The sequence below is a fragment of the Bombina bombina genome, chromosome 1 (genome assembly GCF_027579735.1).
Source record: "Bombina bombina isolate aBomBom1 chromosome 1, aBomBom1.pri, whole genome shotgun sequence".
Classification (NCBI taxonomy): domain Eukaryota; kingdom Metazoa; phylum Chordata; class Amphibia; order Anura; family Bombinatoridae; genus Bombina; species Bombina bombina.
The window spans coordinates 1507576922-1507592408 of NC_069499.1; the positions used below are offsets into that span (position 1 = coordinate 1507576922).

The window sequence follows — 15487 nt, forward strand, 5'->3', positions numbered from 1 at the left end:
TTGAGACGGGACCTTCTTGTTCAAGGTCCGTTCGAACATCCGAATCTGGTCTCACTCCAACTGACTGCTTGGAGATTGAACGCTTGATCTTATCAAAGCGAGGGTTCTCAGATTCTGTCATTGATACTCTTGTTCAGGCCAGAAAGCCTGTAACTAGAAAAATCTACCACAAAATATGGAAAAAATATATCTGTTGGTGTGAATCTAAAGGATTCCCTTGGGACAAGATAAAAATTCCTAAGATTCTATCCTTTCTTCAAGAAGGTTTGGAGAAAGGATTATCTGCAAGTTCCTTGAAGGGACAGATTTCTGCCTTGTCTGTGTTACTTCACAAAAAGCTGGCAGCTGTGCCAGATGTTCAAGCCTTTGTTCAGGCTCTGGTTAGAATCAAGCCTGTTTACAAACCTTTGACTCCTCCTTGGAGTCTCAATTTAGTTCTTTCAGTTCTTCAGGGGGTTCCGTTTGAACCCTTACATTCCGTTGATATTAAGTTATTATCTTGGAAAGTTTTGTTTTTGGTTGCAATTTCTTCTGCTAGAAGAGTTTCTGAATTATCTGCTCTGCAGTGTTCTCCTCCTTATCTGGTGTTCCATGCAGATAAGGTGGTTTTGCGTACTAAACCTGGTTTTCTTCCGAAAGTTGTTTCTAACAAAAACATTAACCAGGAGATAGTCGTGCCTTCTTTGTGTCCGAATCCAGTTTCAAAGAAGGAACGTTTGTTGCACAATTTGGATGTAGTTCGTGCTCTAAAATTCTATTTAGATGCTACAAAGGATTTTAGACAAACATCTTCCTTGTTTGTTGTTTATTCTGGTAAAAGGAGAGGTCAAAAAGCAACTTCTACCTCTCTCTCTTTTTGGCTTAAAAGCATCATCAGATTGGCTTACGAGACTGCCGGACGGCAGCCTCCTGAAAGAATCACAGCTCATTCCACTAGGGCTGTGGCTTCCACATGGGCCTTCAAGAACGAGGCTTCTGTTGATCAGATATGTAAGGCAGCGACTTGGTCTTCACTGCACACTTTTACTAAATTTTACAAATTTGATACTTTTGCTTCTTCTGAGGCTATTTTTGGGAGAAAGGTTTTGCAAGCCGTGGTGCCTTCCATCTAGGTGACCTGATTTGCTCCCTCCCTTCATCCGTGTCCTAAAGCTTTGGTATTGGTTCCCACAAGTAAGGATGACGCCGTGGACCGGACACACCTATGTTGGAGAAAACAGAATTTATGTTTACCTGATAAATTACTTTCTCCAACGGTGTGTCCGGTCCACGGCCCGCCCTGGTTTTTTAATCAGGTCTGATAATTTATTTTCTTTAACTACAGTCACCACGGTATCATATGATTTCTCCTATGCAAATTTTCCTCCTTTACGTCGGTCGAATGACTGGGGAAGGCGGAGCCTAGGAGGGATCATGTGACCAGCTTTGCTGGGCTCTTTGCCATTTCCTGTTGGGGAAGAGAATATCCCACAAGTAAGGATGACGCCGTGGACCGGACACACCGTTGGAGAAAGTAATTTATCAGGTAAACATAAATTCTGTTTTTTTGTGACAAATGACTATGTAGGTTTACTTAGTCTTTTGTTTCTTTCTGCAGGTTCCTTGTTTGGACGGTTTCCTCTCAAGCCTTGTGAACTGTCCTGCTGCCGGGCAGTTGGTACTAGAGGTAAGTGCTATTCTGTTATTAATCTTCTGTTGGGTTGCAGGAAAATAATTTTGGCACTTTTGAGATAGCCCTGCTTGTGCAGGTTATCTTTTCTGGCAGTGTTATTGGCGTGGGGCACTGTGGAGGATATTTGGGAGATGGCTCTTAGTTTTTTATTTACTCGGGTGTTGTGGTCTGTTTTGTGTTTTTCACAGCAGTGTTATTTTTATATTTAGTGCTGGATGAGGCATTTATGTTTTAAGGTTTCTCCCGGCGGCTGTTTGTTTAGTCTAATGCCGACCGGGAGGTGGTGACACGCCCACGATGGGCGGTGTTTTTCTTTGGCGCAAGGTTTTGTGCATTTTTCTCCTAGTTGCTACAGAGCTGCCATAGTGTGCATTTCCTGTTTCGTTGCGGTCTGTGTCTTACAGTGTGTGCAGACCGGGAGCAGTCTTTTTCTTTCTGAAGCTGGATTTCTGGTTGGAGGGGGTAAGGTTTGCACCTCAGCAAGAGTTTGTTGTTGAGGTGTAGAGGTGCTGTGGAAAACGTTTTTTTTAGAGGTTTTTCACTAAAAGTTTAGCCTGTTTGTTTTTTTACACGTTTTTTTAAAGGGACAGTAAACATTTTTATTTGGGGCAGTTTTTTTCAGTCAAATTTTATTTTTCTATTTAACTGTGTGTACAATGGACCAGGGGGACTTGCAGGCTGTGACCTGTAATTTATCCCTTTCTGTTCCTCTGGTATAGAGAGGACTATGCAGTACAGGGATAGACTCTTTGATACAGAGCCTTCATTTTCTAAGGAGACTGTTGTTCAGGAGACTTCTGATCAAGCTGTAGCTCGGCTTTCTCCCCATTCCTCTGTCTCACTCCTCTTCTCATGCAGTGCCCTGCATGTCGTCTCAGGCTAGTTTTTCTTTACAGGATTTGTCTACTCGCATATCCTCTGCTATATCTGATGCATTATCTAATTTTCCTCTGTTACAGGGTAAATGCAGAAGGACTTCGGACTGTGTTGCAGTTTTATCTAATGTTCCTTCTCATAGGACTGAGGAAGAAGATATTTCAGTAGCATCTGAGGGTGAAATTTCAGACTCTGATAGTGTGTCTCCTTTGACTGATTCTGAGGTGGTTTCTTTCAGATTTAAGTTGGAGCACCTCAGTTTGTTACTCAGGGAGGTTTTGACTACCTTGGATGATTCTGATTCAATGGTCATAGTTACTCCCAAGAAGGCTAGTAAGCTTAATAAGTTTTTTGATGTTCCTTCCGTGGTGGAAGTTTTTCCTGTCCCGGATAGGGTTTCAGAGATTATTTCTCGGGAATGGGAGAAGCCGGGAATTTATTTTTCCCCTTCTCCTATTTTTAGGAAGATGTTTCCTATTGCGGATTCTTTTAAGGAAGAATGCAGATTCTTTTAAGGACAGTCCCTACGGTTGAGGGCGCTATTTCCACTTTGGCCAAGAGGACCACTATTCCAATTGGGATAGTTGTGCTTTTAAGGATCCCATGGCTAAGAAGTTGTAGGCTTTACTTAAGAGGATTTATGTTCACCAGGGGCTCCAGTGGCAGCCTGTTGCGTGTGTTGCTATGCTTACCAGTGCGGCTGCCTATTGGTTTGATGCATTGTCTGATTCTATTCTTCAGGAGACTTCTTTGGAAGAGATTCAGGATAGAATTAAGGCTTTCTTTAAGATTGGCCAATTCTTTTATTGCGGACGCCTCCTTACAGGTTAAGTTGGGAGCAAAGATTTCTGGTTTTGGCTTGCTGGACTTTATGGTTAAAGCCCTGGTCTGCAGATGTTTCATCAAAGTCTAAGCTTTTATCAATTCCTTACAAAGGGAAGACCTTGTTTGGGCCTGGTTTGGCTGAAATTATTTCTGATATTACTGATGGGAAGGGACATTCTCTTCCTCAGGATAAGAGAAATAAACAGAAGGTTCGTCAGAGTAATTTTCGTTCCTTTTGCAACTTTGCTGGTAAGTCTTCCTCTTCCTCCTCCAAGCAGGATCAAGCCAGATCTTCTTGGAGACATAATCAGTCCTGGAGCAAGGGGAAGCAATCTAAGAAGCCTACCGCTGACTCAAAGTCAGCATGAAGGGTCTGCCCCCTGATCTGGGAATGGATCGTGTGGGGGGCAGGCTGTCTTTGTTCGCTCAAGCCTGGGTAAGGGATGTCCCAGACCCTTGGGTAGTAGATATTGTATCCCAGGGATACAAACTGGAGTTCAAGACCTTTCCCCCCAGGGGCAGGTTTCATCTCTCAAGGTTATCGGTAAATCGGTTAAAAAAAAGAGGCATTCTTAAGTTGTGTCCAGGATCTTTCTGATATGGGAGTGATCGTTCCTGTTCCAGTTCAGGAGCAGGGACTAGGATTGTATTCCAATCTGTTCATCGTTCCCAAAAAAGAGGGAACTTTCAGACCCATTTTAGATCTCAAATTGGTTAACAAATTTCTCAAGGTTCCATCATTCAAGATGTAGACTATTCGGTCAATTCTACCTCTGGTTCCGGAGGGTCAGTTCATGACTACAGTAGATCTGAAGGATGCATATCTACATATTCCCATTCACAAGGATCATCACAAGTTTCTGAGATTTGCTTTTCTAGACAAGCATGCTGAGTCAGTGGAACAGGGATTATATGGACCTGTCTTCGAAGATTGTTCTAGATCAAGCTGCAAGGGATTCTCTCCTGTGGTGGTTGTCTCAGGATCGTCTCTCCCAGGGAACCTGTTTTCGTAGGCCTATCTGGGTGATTGTGACCACGGGTGCCAGTCTGCTGGGTTGGGGAGCTGTCTGGGGTTCTCTAAAAGGCTCAGGGTCGGTCCTAGCCTGGCCTCAATTGGCTTCAACCCAGTTTATCAGATTTCAGTCGGACAATATAACGTCTGTGGCTTACATCAATCATCAGGGGGGAACTCGGAGTTCCTTGGCGATAAAGGAGGTAGCCAGGATTATTCAGTGGACGGAGGCTCACAATTGTTGTCTGTCTGTGATCCACATTCCAGGGGTTGACAATTGGGAAGCGGATTTTCTGAGCAGACGGTCTTTTCATCCGGGGGAGTGGGAGCTTCATCCGGAGGTGTTTTCCAGTTTGATTCTCAGGTGGGGTCAACCGGAGTTGGATCTTATGGCATCTCGCCACAATGCCAAGCTTCTGAAGTATGGGTCGAGGTCAAGGGATCCTCAAGCGGTTCTAATAGATGCTCTAGCAGTTCCTTGGAAGTTCAGTCTGGCATACGTGTTTCCCCCGTTTGCTCTTCTTCCTCGGGTCATTGCTCGGATCAGGCAAGAGAGGGTGTCAGTGATTCTCATTGCACCGGCTTGGCCTCGCAGGATCTGGTATGCAGATCTGGTGGATATGTCATAGTCTCCTCCGTGGAGTCTTCCTTTGAGGAAGGACCTTCTACTTAAAGGGCCCTTCCTTCATCCAAATCTTGTTTCTCTGAAGTTGACTGCTTGGAGATTGAACGCTTGATTTTATCAAATAATAGAGACTATGATTCAGGCGCGTAAGCCTGTGACTAGAAAGATTTATTACAAGATATGGCGTAAATATCGGTATTGGTGTGAATCTAAGGGCTACTCTTGGAGTAAAGTTAGGATTCGTAGGATTTTGTCTTTTCTCCAGGAGGGTCTGAAGAAAGGTTTGTCTGCTAGTACATTGAAGGGTCAAATTTCTCCTTTATCTATTTTGTTACATAAACGTCTGGCGGATGTGCCTGATGTTCAGTCTTTTTGTAACTCCTCCTTGGAGTCTTTATTTAGTTCTGAGAGTTCTGCAACAGGCTCCGTTTGAGCCTATGCATTCTTTGGATTTTAAGTTGTTAACCTGGAATGTTTTGTTTTTGGTTGCTATCTCTTCGGCTTGAAGAGTTTCAGAGCTCTCTGTGCTGCAGTGTGAGTCTCCTTTCCTCATTTTTCATTCAGATAAAGTTGTACTTCGTACTGCATTAGGTTTTCTGACCAAGGTTGTTTCTGATAAGAATATTAATCAAGAGATGATTGTTCCTTCTTTGCGTCTTAATCCGTCTTCTCATAAGGAACGTTTGTTGCACAATTTGGATGTAGTTTGTGCTTTGAAATATTATTTGCAGTTTTTCGCCAGTCTTCTTCTTTATTTGTTTTTTCTGGAAAACGTAAAGGTCAGAAAGCTACGGCTACTTCTCTTTCCTGTTGTTTGAGGAGTGTTATTCACTTGGCATACGAGACCGCTGGTCAGCAGTCTCCTGAGAAAATCACGGCTCATTCTACGAGGGCTGTTGCTTCTACTTGGGCTTACAAAAATGGTGCTTCTGTGGATCAGATTTGCAAGGCTGCCACTTGATCATCTTTACACACTTTTTCTAAATTTTACAAATTTGATACTTTTGCTTCTGCTGAGGCTGTTTTTGGGACAGAGGTTCTTCAAGCAGTGGTGCCTTCTGTTTAGGTTAACTGTCTTGTCCCTCCCTTATCATCCGTGTCCTCTAGCTTGGGTATTGATTCTCAATAGTAATTATGATGATCCGTGGACTCACCGTGTCAGGCACCTGTCCACCTTATATTACTTTCCTTTCTCCTTTCCCTTTGGTCGAATGACTGGGGTTTGTGGGTAAGGGGAGTGGTATTTAACAGCTTTGCTGTGGTGCTCTTTGCCTCCTCTTGCAGGCCAGGAGTGAATATCCCAATAGTAATTATGATGATCCGTGGACTCACCGTGTCAAGAAAGAAACAAATTTATCAGGTAAGAATAAAGTTGTTGTTTTTTTTTTGTTGTTTTTTTTTTAAAGGCATATCTAAATAGGCTTAGTAGCTGCTGATTGGTGATTTCACATAGATGCATAGTGTGATTCGCTCGCCCATGTGCATTGCTATTTCTTCAACAAAGGATATTTGAAGAATGAAGCAAATTAAATAATGGAATTAAAGTGTCAGTAAACCTAAAAAATAATGTTATATAATTATGCACATAGTGCAGAATTATATAACATTATTTTAGTGCTATAGTTATAAAAGCCTTTTTTCCCCTTGAATATTTGAAAAATATGCCGCTTTTACAGACCCGCTCTCTGCTGAGTGGGTCTGTTTTTTTTTTACTCAGCGCATCGGGCCAGCTGTATAGTCACAGCCCGGCCCGACCGCGCCATAAGACTAAGTGCAGCTCGCTCCTGCTCTGTCTGACAGCAGGAGCGAGCTTCACTTAAAAAAAAACAGACCCACTCAGCAGAGAGCAGAGAGCGGGTCTGTAAAAGCGGCATATTTTTCAAATATTCAAGGGGAAAAAAGGCTTTTATAACTATAGCACTAAAATAATGTTATATAATTCTGCACTATGTGCAGAATTATATAGCATTATTTTTTAGGTTTACTGTCCCTTTAAATTGGCATATTGTTTAAAATTCTATTCTCTATCTGAATCATGAAAGAAAACATTTGTGTTTCATGTCCCTTTTAAGTGTAGCTACCAATGACCAAATGCAGGAAAATTACTTGCATTTGCAAAATTTATTTACTGAAAATTTAAATTTTTTTATTATTATTTTTGAATTTGTAGATTTTATATAGGCTGTGATCGCTGCCAGAACTGGTTTCATGGTCGGTGTGTTGGGATTTTACAGAGCGAGGCAGAGTATATTGACGAATATGTCTGCCCGCAGTGTCAGTCTACAGAGGATGCCATGACAGTTCTTAGTCCTCTCACAGACAAAGATTATGAGGGATTGAGGCGGGTTCTGCGATCTTTACAGGTAGGATAAGGAAAGTTCCCTTACTTTTGTCATAGGTCTTCGTTTAAGTCTAAAATATACCTATGGATACAAAACATTCTAATATATACTGATCATCAGAATATACTGCCTTATTCATGAAAGAATGCCATGAATTAATTTCACTAGCATTTGTTTTTAACTTCAAGCAATATTTTTAATTCTGAAATGTGTAATATCTTTGATTTTCTGCATCTGCATCTGGATTCAAACATCAACATTTACTGCTGAATAATATTTAATAGTAATAAATAACTTGATGTTGTTTTCTTTTATAGACTCATAAAATGGCTTGGCCCTTTTTAGAAGCAGTTGATCCTGTTGATGCACCAGATTACTATAGAGTAATCAAAGAACCTATGGGTAAGTAAGGAAGTTGATAAATATTGGGTTAAAAGTCTAAAAAAAAAAAAAATTCATACAATTTTAAAAAACTTTAAAATTTTCTTCTATTATCAAATTTGCTTCATCCTCTCTGTATCCTTTAATAGTGCAGCAAAGCCCTATTGGCAGTGGCATTCCTAGGGGCAATAGTGCTTCTCCCTCATGACGAGGTTAATATACTGCCACCAATCAGCAGCTAACTCTCAGTAGTGCATTTCTGCTTGTGAGTCTACCTAAGTATGCTTTTAAACAAAGGATATCAAGAGAACAAAGCAAATTAGATAATAGAAGTAAATTGAAAAGTTTTTAAAAGTGGGTGCTTTGAATTATAAAAGAAAACATTTTGATTTCATTTACCTTAAATTTAAATACATTATGACGATATAAAACTATGACTTTATCTTCCCACTGAAAAATATCAGTGTTTTCTAGAAATAGCGTATATATTAATAAATAAATAACAGTATCCTTGTTTCTTTCATACATGTGGTGAGAGTCTTGGGAATTGCTTTTCTCTACCACTAGGAGGAGGCAAAGATTCCCAAACCCCAATAGCTCTATAAAACCCCTCCCACCTCACACATACCTCAGTCTTTACTTTGGCTCCACTGGAGATGGTTGAAGAATCAAGATGTGTATTTGATTCTTCAAAGAGAAGGATTTCTTTTTCAAGATACGACGAGTCCACGGATTTCATCCTTATGGGATTACGCCTCCTGGTCAACAAGAGGAGGCAAAGAGCACCACAGCAGAGCTGTATAAATAGCTCCTCCCTTCCTTCACAACCCAGTCATTCTCTTTGCCTGTGTTAGTAATAAGAAGAGGTAAAGTGAGGTGTGTGTTTAGTTTCTTCAATCAAGAGTTTATTATCTTTAAATGGTGCCAGTGAGAGTACTATTTTATTTCAGGGTGTAGCCAGGACCTGGTCAGCCTCTTGTTAGCAGAGCTACAGGTGGCTTTAAAGCATTGGGAACTGGTGGGATTAATTTCTCACTGCGCCTCCCATTTTGTGTGCTGCCCTTCTTAATATGGTCTTAGCAATTCCTAACTAAGGCCCTGTATGTCTCCACAGGATGGCAAGAAGGTAAAGAAGACTTCTTCATAGCTGTGGGACTGATAATGCTGTCACTCGGCACCAAGGTATGTGCAGCTATTATTTCTTCTGTTAAGTGTGATCAGTCCACGGGTCATCATTACTTCTGGGATATTACTCCTCCCCAACAGGAAGTGCAAGAGGATTCACCCAGCAGAGCTGCATATAGCTCCTCCCCTCTACGTCACTCCCAGTCATTCTCTTGCACCCAACGACTAGATAGGATGTGTGAGAGGACTATGGTGATTATACTTAGTTTTATATCTTCAATCAAGAGTTTGTTATTTTAAAATAGCACCGGAGTGTGTTATTATCTCTCTGGCAGAGTTTGAAGAAGAATCTACCAGAGTTTTTGTTATGATTTTAGCCGGAGTAGTTAAGATCATATTGCTGTTTCTCGGCCATCTGAGGAGAGGTAAACTTCAGATCAGGGGACAGCGGGCAGATGAATCTGCATAGAGGTATGTAGCAGTTTTTATTTTCTGACAATGGAATTGATGAGAAAATCCTGCCATACCGATATAATGTCATGTATGTATACTTTACACTTCAGTATTCTGGGGAATGGTACTTCACTAGAATTACACTGCAAGAAATACATAAAGCTGTTTAATAACTAGAGATTATGTTTAACGTTTTTGCTGGAATGTAAAATCGTTTTCATTTACTGAGGTACTGAGTGAATAAATGTTTGGGCACTATTTTTCCACTTGGCAGTTGCTTAATTTGTTTTCTGACAGTTTCTGTTCTCCCTCACTGCTGTGTGTGAGGGGGAGGGGCCGTTTTTTGGCGCTTTTACTACGCATCAAATATTTCAGTCAGTAACTCATTGTATTCCCTGCATGATCCGGTTCATCTCTACAGAGCTCAGGGGTCTTCAAAACTTATTTTGAGGGAGGTAATTTCTCTCAGCAGAGCTGTGAGAATTATAGTTTGACTGAGATAAAAAACGTTTATTCTGTAATTTGTTTCCTGCTTTCAGAATTTGTTATCTTTGCTAATGGGATTAAACCTTTGCTAAAGTTGTGTTGTTTGCAAGGATTGAGGCTATAACTGTTTCAATTTATTAATTTTCAACTATCATAGATCTTCTGTGCTTCTTAAAGGCACAGTACGTTTTAATATTATTCTAATTGAATTGTATTTCCAAGTTGCAAGTTTATTTGCTAGTGTGTTAAACATGTCTGATTCAGAGGATGATACCTGTGTCATTTGTTGCAATGCCAAAGTGGAGCCCAATAGAAATTTATGTACTAACTGTATTGATGCTACTTTAAATAAAAGTCAATCTGTACAAATTGAACAAATTTCACCAAACAACGAGGGGAGAGTTATGCCGACTAACTCGCCTCACGTGTCAGTACCTACATCTCCCGCTTAGAGGGAGGTGCGTGATATTGTAGCGCCGAGTACATCTGGGCGGCCATTACAAATCACATTACAGGATATGGCTACTGTTATGACTGAGGTTTTGGCTAAATTACCAGAACTAAGAGGTAAGCGTGATCACTCTGGGGTGAGAACAGAGTGCGCTGATAATATTAGGGCCATGTCAGACACTGCGTCACAGGTGGCAGAACATGAGGACGGAGAACTTCATTCTGTGGGTGACGGTTCTGATCCAAACAGACTGGATTCAGATATTTCAAATTTTAAATTTAAACTGGAAAACCTCTGTGTATTACTAGGGGAGGTGTTAGCGGCTCTGAATGATTGTAACACAGTTGCAATACCAGAGAAAATGTGTAGGTTGGATAAATATTTTGCGGGTACCGACGAGTACTGAGGTTTTTCCTATACCTAAGAGACTTACTGAAATTGTTACTAAGGAGTGGGATAGACCCGGTGTGCCGTTCTCACCCCCTCCGATATTTAGAAAAATGTTTCCAATAGACGCCACCACAAGGGACTTATGGCAAACGGTCCCTAAGGTGGAGGGAGCAGTTTCTACCTTAGCTAAGCGTACCACTATCCCGGTGGAGGATAGCTGTGCTTTTTCAGATCCAATGGATAAAAAGTTAGAGGGTTACCTTAAGAAAATGTTTGTTCAACAAGGTTTTATATTGCAACCCCTTGCATGCATTGCGCCGATCACGGCTGCAGCGGCATTCTGGATTGAGTCTCTGGAAGAGAACATTGGTTCAGCTACTCTGGACGACATTACGGACAGGCTTAGAGTCCTTAAACTAGCTAATTCATTCATTTCGGAGGCCGTAGTACATCTTACTAAACTTACGGCGAAGAATTCAGGATTCGCCATTCAGGCACGCAGGGCGCTGTGGCTAAAATCCTGGTCAGCTGATGTTACTTCTAAGTCTAAATTGCTTAATATACCTTTCAAAGGGCAGACCTTATTCGGGCCCGGGTTGAAAGAGATTATCGCTGACATTACAGGAGGTAAAGGCCATGCCCTGCCTCAGGACAAAGCCAAGACTAGACAGTCTAATTTTCGTTCCTTTCGTAATTTCAAAGCTGGAGCAGCATCAACTTCCTCTGCACCAAAACAGGAAGGAGCTGTTGCTCGCTACAGACAAGGCTGGAAACCTAACCAGTCCTGGAACAAGGGCAAGCAGACTAGGAAACCTGCTGCTGCCCCTAAAACAGCATGAATTGAGGATCTAGTGGGGGGCAGACTTTCTCTCTTCGCCCAGGCTTGGGCAAGAGATGTTCAGGATCCCTGGGCGCTAGAGATAATATATCAGGGATACCTTCTGGACTTCAAATACTCTCCTCCAAGAGAGAGATTTCATCTGTCAAGATTGTCAACAATCCAGACAAAGAAAGAGGCGTTTCTACGCTGCGTACAAGAGCTCTTGTTAATGGGAGTAATCCATCCAGTTCCACGATCGGAACAGGGACAGGGGTTTTACTCAAATCTGTTTGTGGTTCCCAAAAAAGAGGGAACTTTCAGACCAATCCTGGACTTAAAGATCCTAAACAAATTCCTAAGAGTTCCATCGTTCAAGATGGAGACTATTCGGACAATTTTACCTATGATCCAAGAGGGTCAGTACATGACCACTGTAGATTTAAAAGATGCTTACCTTCACATACCGATTCACAAAGATCATTATCGGTACCTAAGGTTTGCCTTCCTAGACAGGCATTACCAGTTTGTGGCTCTTCCATTCGGATTGGCTACAGCTCCAAGAATCTTCACAAAGGTTCTGGGTGCTCTTCTGGCGGTACTAAGACCGCGGGGAATCTCGGTAGCTCCATACCTAGACGACATTCTGATACAAGCTTCAAGCTTTCAAACTGCCAAGTCTCATACAGAGTTAGTGCTGGCATTTCTAAGGTCACATGGATGGAAGGTGAACGAAAAGAAAAGTTCACTCGTTCCACTCACAAGAGTTCCCTTCCTGGGGACTCTTATAGATTCTGTAGAAATGAAGATTTACCTGACAGAGGACAGGCTAACAAGACTTCAAAGTGCTTGCCGCACCCTTCATTCCATTCAATACCCGTCAGTGGCTCAATGCATGGAGGTAATCGGCTTAATGGTAGCGGCAATGGACATAGTACCCTTTGCACGCTTACACCTCAGACCACTGCAACTGTGCATGCTAAGTCAGTGGAATGGGGATTACTCAGACTTATCCCCTTCTCTGAATCTGGATCAAGAGACCAGAAATTCTCTTCTATGGTGGCTTTCTCGGCCACATCTGTCCAGGGGGATGCCATTCAGCAGACCAGACTGGACAATTGTAACAACAGACGCCAGCCTTCTAGGTTGGGGTGCCGTCTGGAATTCTCTGAAGGCTCAGGGACAATGGAGTCAGGAGGAGAGTCTCCTGCCAATAAACATTCTGGAATTGAGAGCAGTTCTCAATGCCCTCCTGGCTTGGCCCCAGTTGACAACTCGGGGGTTCATCAGGTTTCAGTCGGACAACATCACGACTGTAGCTTACATCAACCATCAGGGAGGGACAAGAAGCTCCCTAGCTATGATGGAAGTATCAAAGATAATTCGCTGGGCAGAGTCTCCCTCTTGCCACCTGTCAGCAATCCACATCCCGGGAGTGGAGAACTGGGAGGCGGATTTCTTAAGTCGTCAGACTTTTCATCCGGGGGAGTGGGAACTCCATCCGGAGGTCTTTGCCCAAATACTTCGACGTTGGGGCAAACCAGAGATAGATCTCATGGCGTCTCGACAGAACGCCAAGCTTCCTCGTTACGGGTCCAGATCCAGGGATCCAGGAGCAGTCCTGATAGATGCCCTGACAGCACCTTGGGACTTCAGGATGGCTTACGTGTTTCCACCCTTCCCGATGCTTCCTCGATTGATTGCCAGAATCAAACAAGAGAGAGCATCAGTGATTCTAATAGCACCTGCGTGGCCACGCAGGACTTGGTATGCAGACCTGGTGGACATGTCATCCTGTCCACCTTGGTCTCTACCTCTGAAACAGGACCTTCTGATACAGGGTCCCTTCAAACATCAAAATCTAACTTCTCTGAAGCTGACTGCTTGGAAATTGAACGCTTGATTTTATCAAGACGTGGGTTTTCTGAGTCAGTTATTGATACCTTAATACAGGCTAGGAAGCCTGTTACCAGAAAGATTTACCATAAGATATGGCGTAAATACCTATATTGGTGTGAATCCAAAGGTTACTCGTGGAGTAAGGTTAGGATTCCTAGGATATTGTCTTTTCTACAAGAAGGTTTAGAAAAGGGTTTATCTGCTAGTTCATTAAAGGGACAGATCTCAGCTCTGTCCATTCTGTTACACAAACGTCTGTCAGAAGTTCCTGACGTCCAGGCTTTTTGTCAGGCTTTGGCCAGGATTAAGCCTGTGTTTAAAACTGTTGCTCCACCATGGAGTTTAAACCTTGTTCTTAATGTTTTACAGGGCGTTCCATTTGAACCCCTTCATTCCATTGATATAAAGTTGTTATCTTGGAAAGTTCTATTTTTAATGGCTATTTCCTCGGCTCGAAGAGTCTCTGAATTATCAGCCTTACATTGTGATTCTCCTTATTTGATTTTTCATTCGGATAAGGTAGTTCTGCGTACTAAACCTGGGTTCTTACCTAAGGTAGTTACTAACAGGAATATCAATCAAGAGATTGTTGTTCCTTCTTTGTGCCCAAATCCTTCTTCGAAGAAGGAACGTCTACTGCACAACCTGGATGTAGTCCGTGCTCTAAAATTTTACTTACAGGCAACTAAGGAATTTCGACAAACGTCTTCTCTGTTTGTCGTTTACTCTGGGCAGAGAAGAGGTCAAAAAGCTTCTGCTACCTCTCTTTCTTTTTGGCTTCGTAGCATAATTCGTTTAGCTTATGAGACTGCTGGACAGCAGCCTCCTGAAAGAATTACAGCTCATTCTACTAGAGCTGTGGCTTCCACTTGGGCCTTCAAGAATGAGGCCTCTGTTGAGCAGATTTGCAAGGCTGCAACTTGGTCTTCGCTTCATACTTTTTCCAAATTTTACAAATTTGACACTTTTGCTTCATCGGAGGCTATTTTTGGGAGAAAGGTTCTTCAGGCAGTGGTTCCTTCTGTATAGAGAGCCTGCCTATCCCTCCCGTCATCCGTGTACTTTTGCTTTGGTATTGGTATCCCAGAAGTAATGATGACCCGTGGACTGATCACACTTAACAGAAGAAAACATAATTTATGCTTACCTGATAAATTCCTTTCTTCTGTAGTGTGATCAGTCCACGGCCCGCCCTGTTTTTAAGGCAGGTAAATATTTTTTAATTTATACTCCAGTCACCACTTCACCCTTGGCTTTTCCTTTCTCGTTGGTCCTTGGTCGAATGACTGGGAGTGACGTAGAGGGGAGGAGCTATATGCAGCTCTGCTGGGTGAATCCTCTTGCACTTCCTGTTGGGGAGGAGTAATATCCCAGAAGTAATGATGACCCGTGGACTGATCACACTACAGAAGAAAGGAATTTATCAGGTAAGCATAAATTATGTTTTTCTGGGACAGCACTAACTCAGAAATTGCTGCAAACTTTATTTCTATGACTCCCTAATTTTACCCCAGGGCCTCTCTGCAGGTATTAGGGAGGATGAGGTGGGGGAGGATTAGATAGGGACGCTCAGGACACATTTATACTTCTATGTGGGAGCGCAGATGGACTTTGGGCTGACGCTAGGGCTTACTGGTTGATCCTAATACGGAGCATGTCTCCAGTGATTATGGGATAGATCCGGTGTGTGTGTTTACTTTCATGGTTAGAAAGCTACGGCTACCTCCCTCTCCTTTTGGCTGAAGAGTATCAATCGCTTTGCATATGAAACTGCTGGACAGCAGCCTCCTGAAAGAATTACGGCTCATTCCACTATAGCCGTGGCTTCCTCATGGGCATTCAAAAATGATGCTTCTGTTGAACAGATTTGCAAGGCAGCTACTTGGTCTTCTCTTCACACTTTTTCCAAATTTTACAATTTCGATACCTTTGCTTCTTCTGAGGCTGTTTTTTGGGAGGAAAGTTCTTCAAGCAGTGGTGCCTTTCCGTTTAGGTTCCCTGTCTTGTCCCTCCCGTTTCATCTGTGTACTATAGCTTTGGTATTGTATCCCATAAGTGAGGATGAAATCCGTGGACTCGTCGTATCTTGAAAAAGAAAAGGAAATTTATGCTTACCTGATAAAAAAAATTTTT

General features: G+C 42.4%; 1 protein-coding gene across 1 annotated transcript in view; it reads left to right on the forward strand.

The window, feature by feature from the left end:
- Positions 1-15487, forward strand: part of BPTF (bromodomain PHD finger transcription factor) — a 923754-nt gene that overhangs the window by 864168 nt on the left and 44099 nt on the right. Inside the window, exons 29-30 of the mRNA XM_053721515.1 lie at positions 7181-7373; positions 7670-7754. Coding sequence (XP_053577490.1) covers positions 7181-7373; positions 7670-7754 — 278 coding nt within the window. The remainder of the gene's footprint in view (positions 1-7180; positions 7374-7669; positions 7755-15487) is intronic.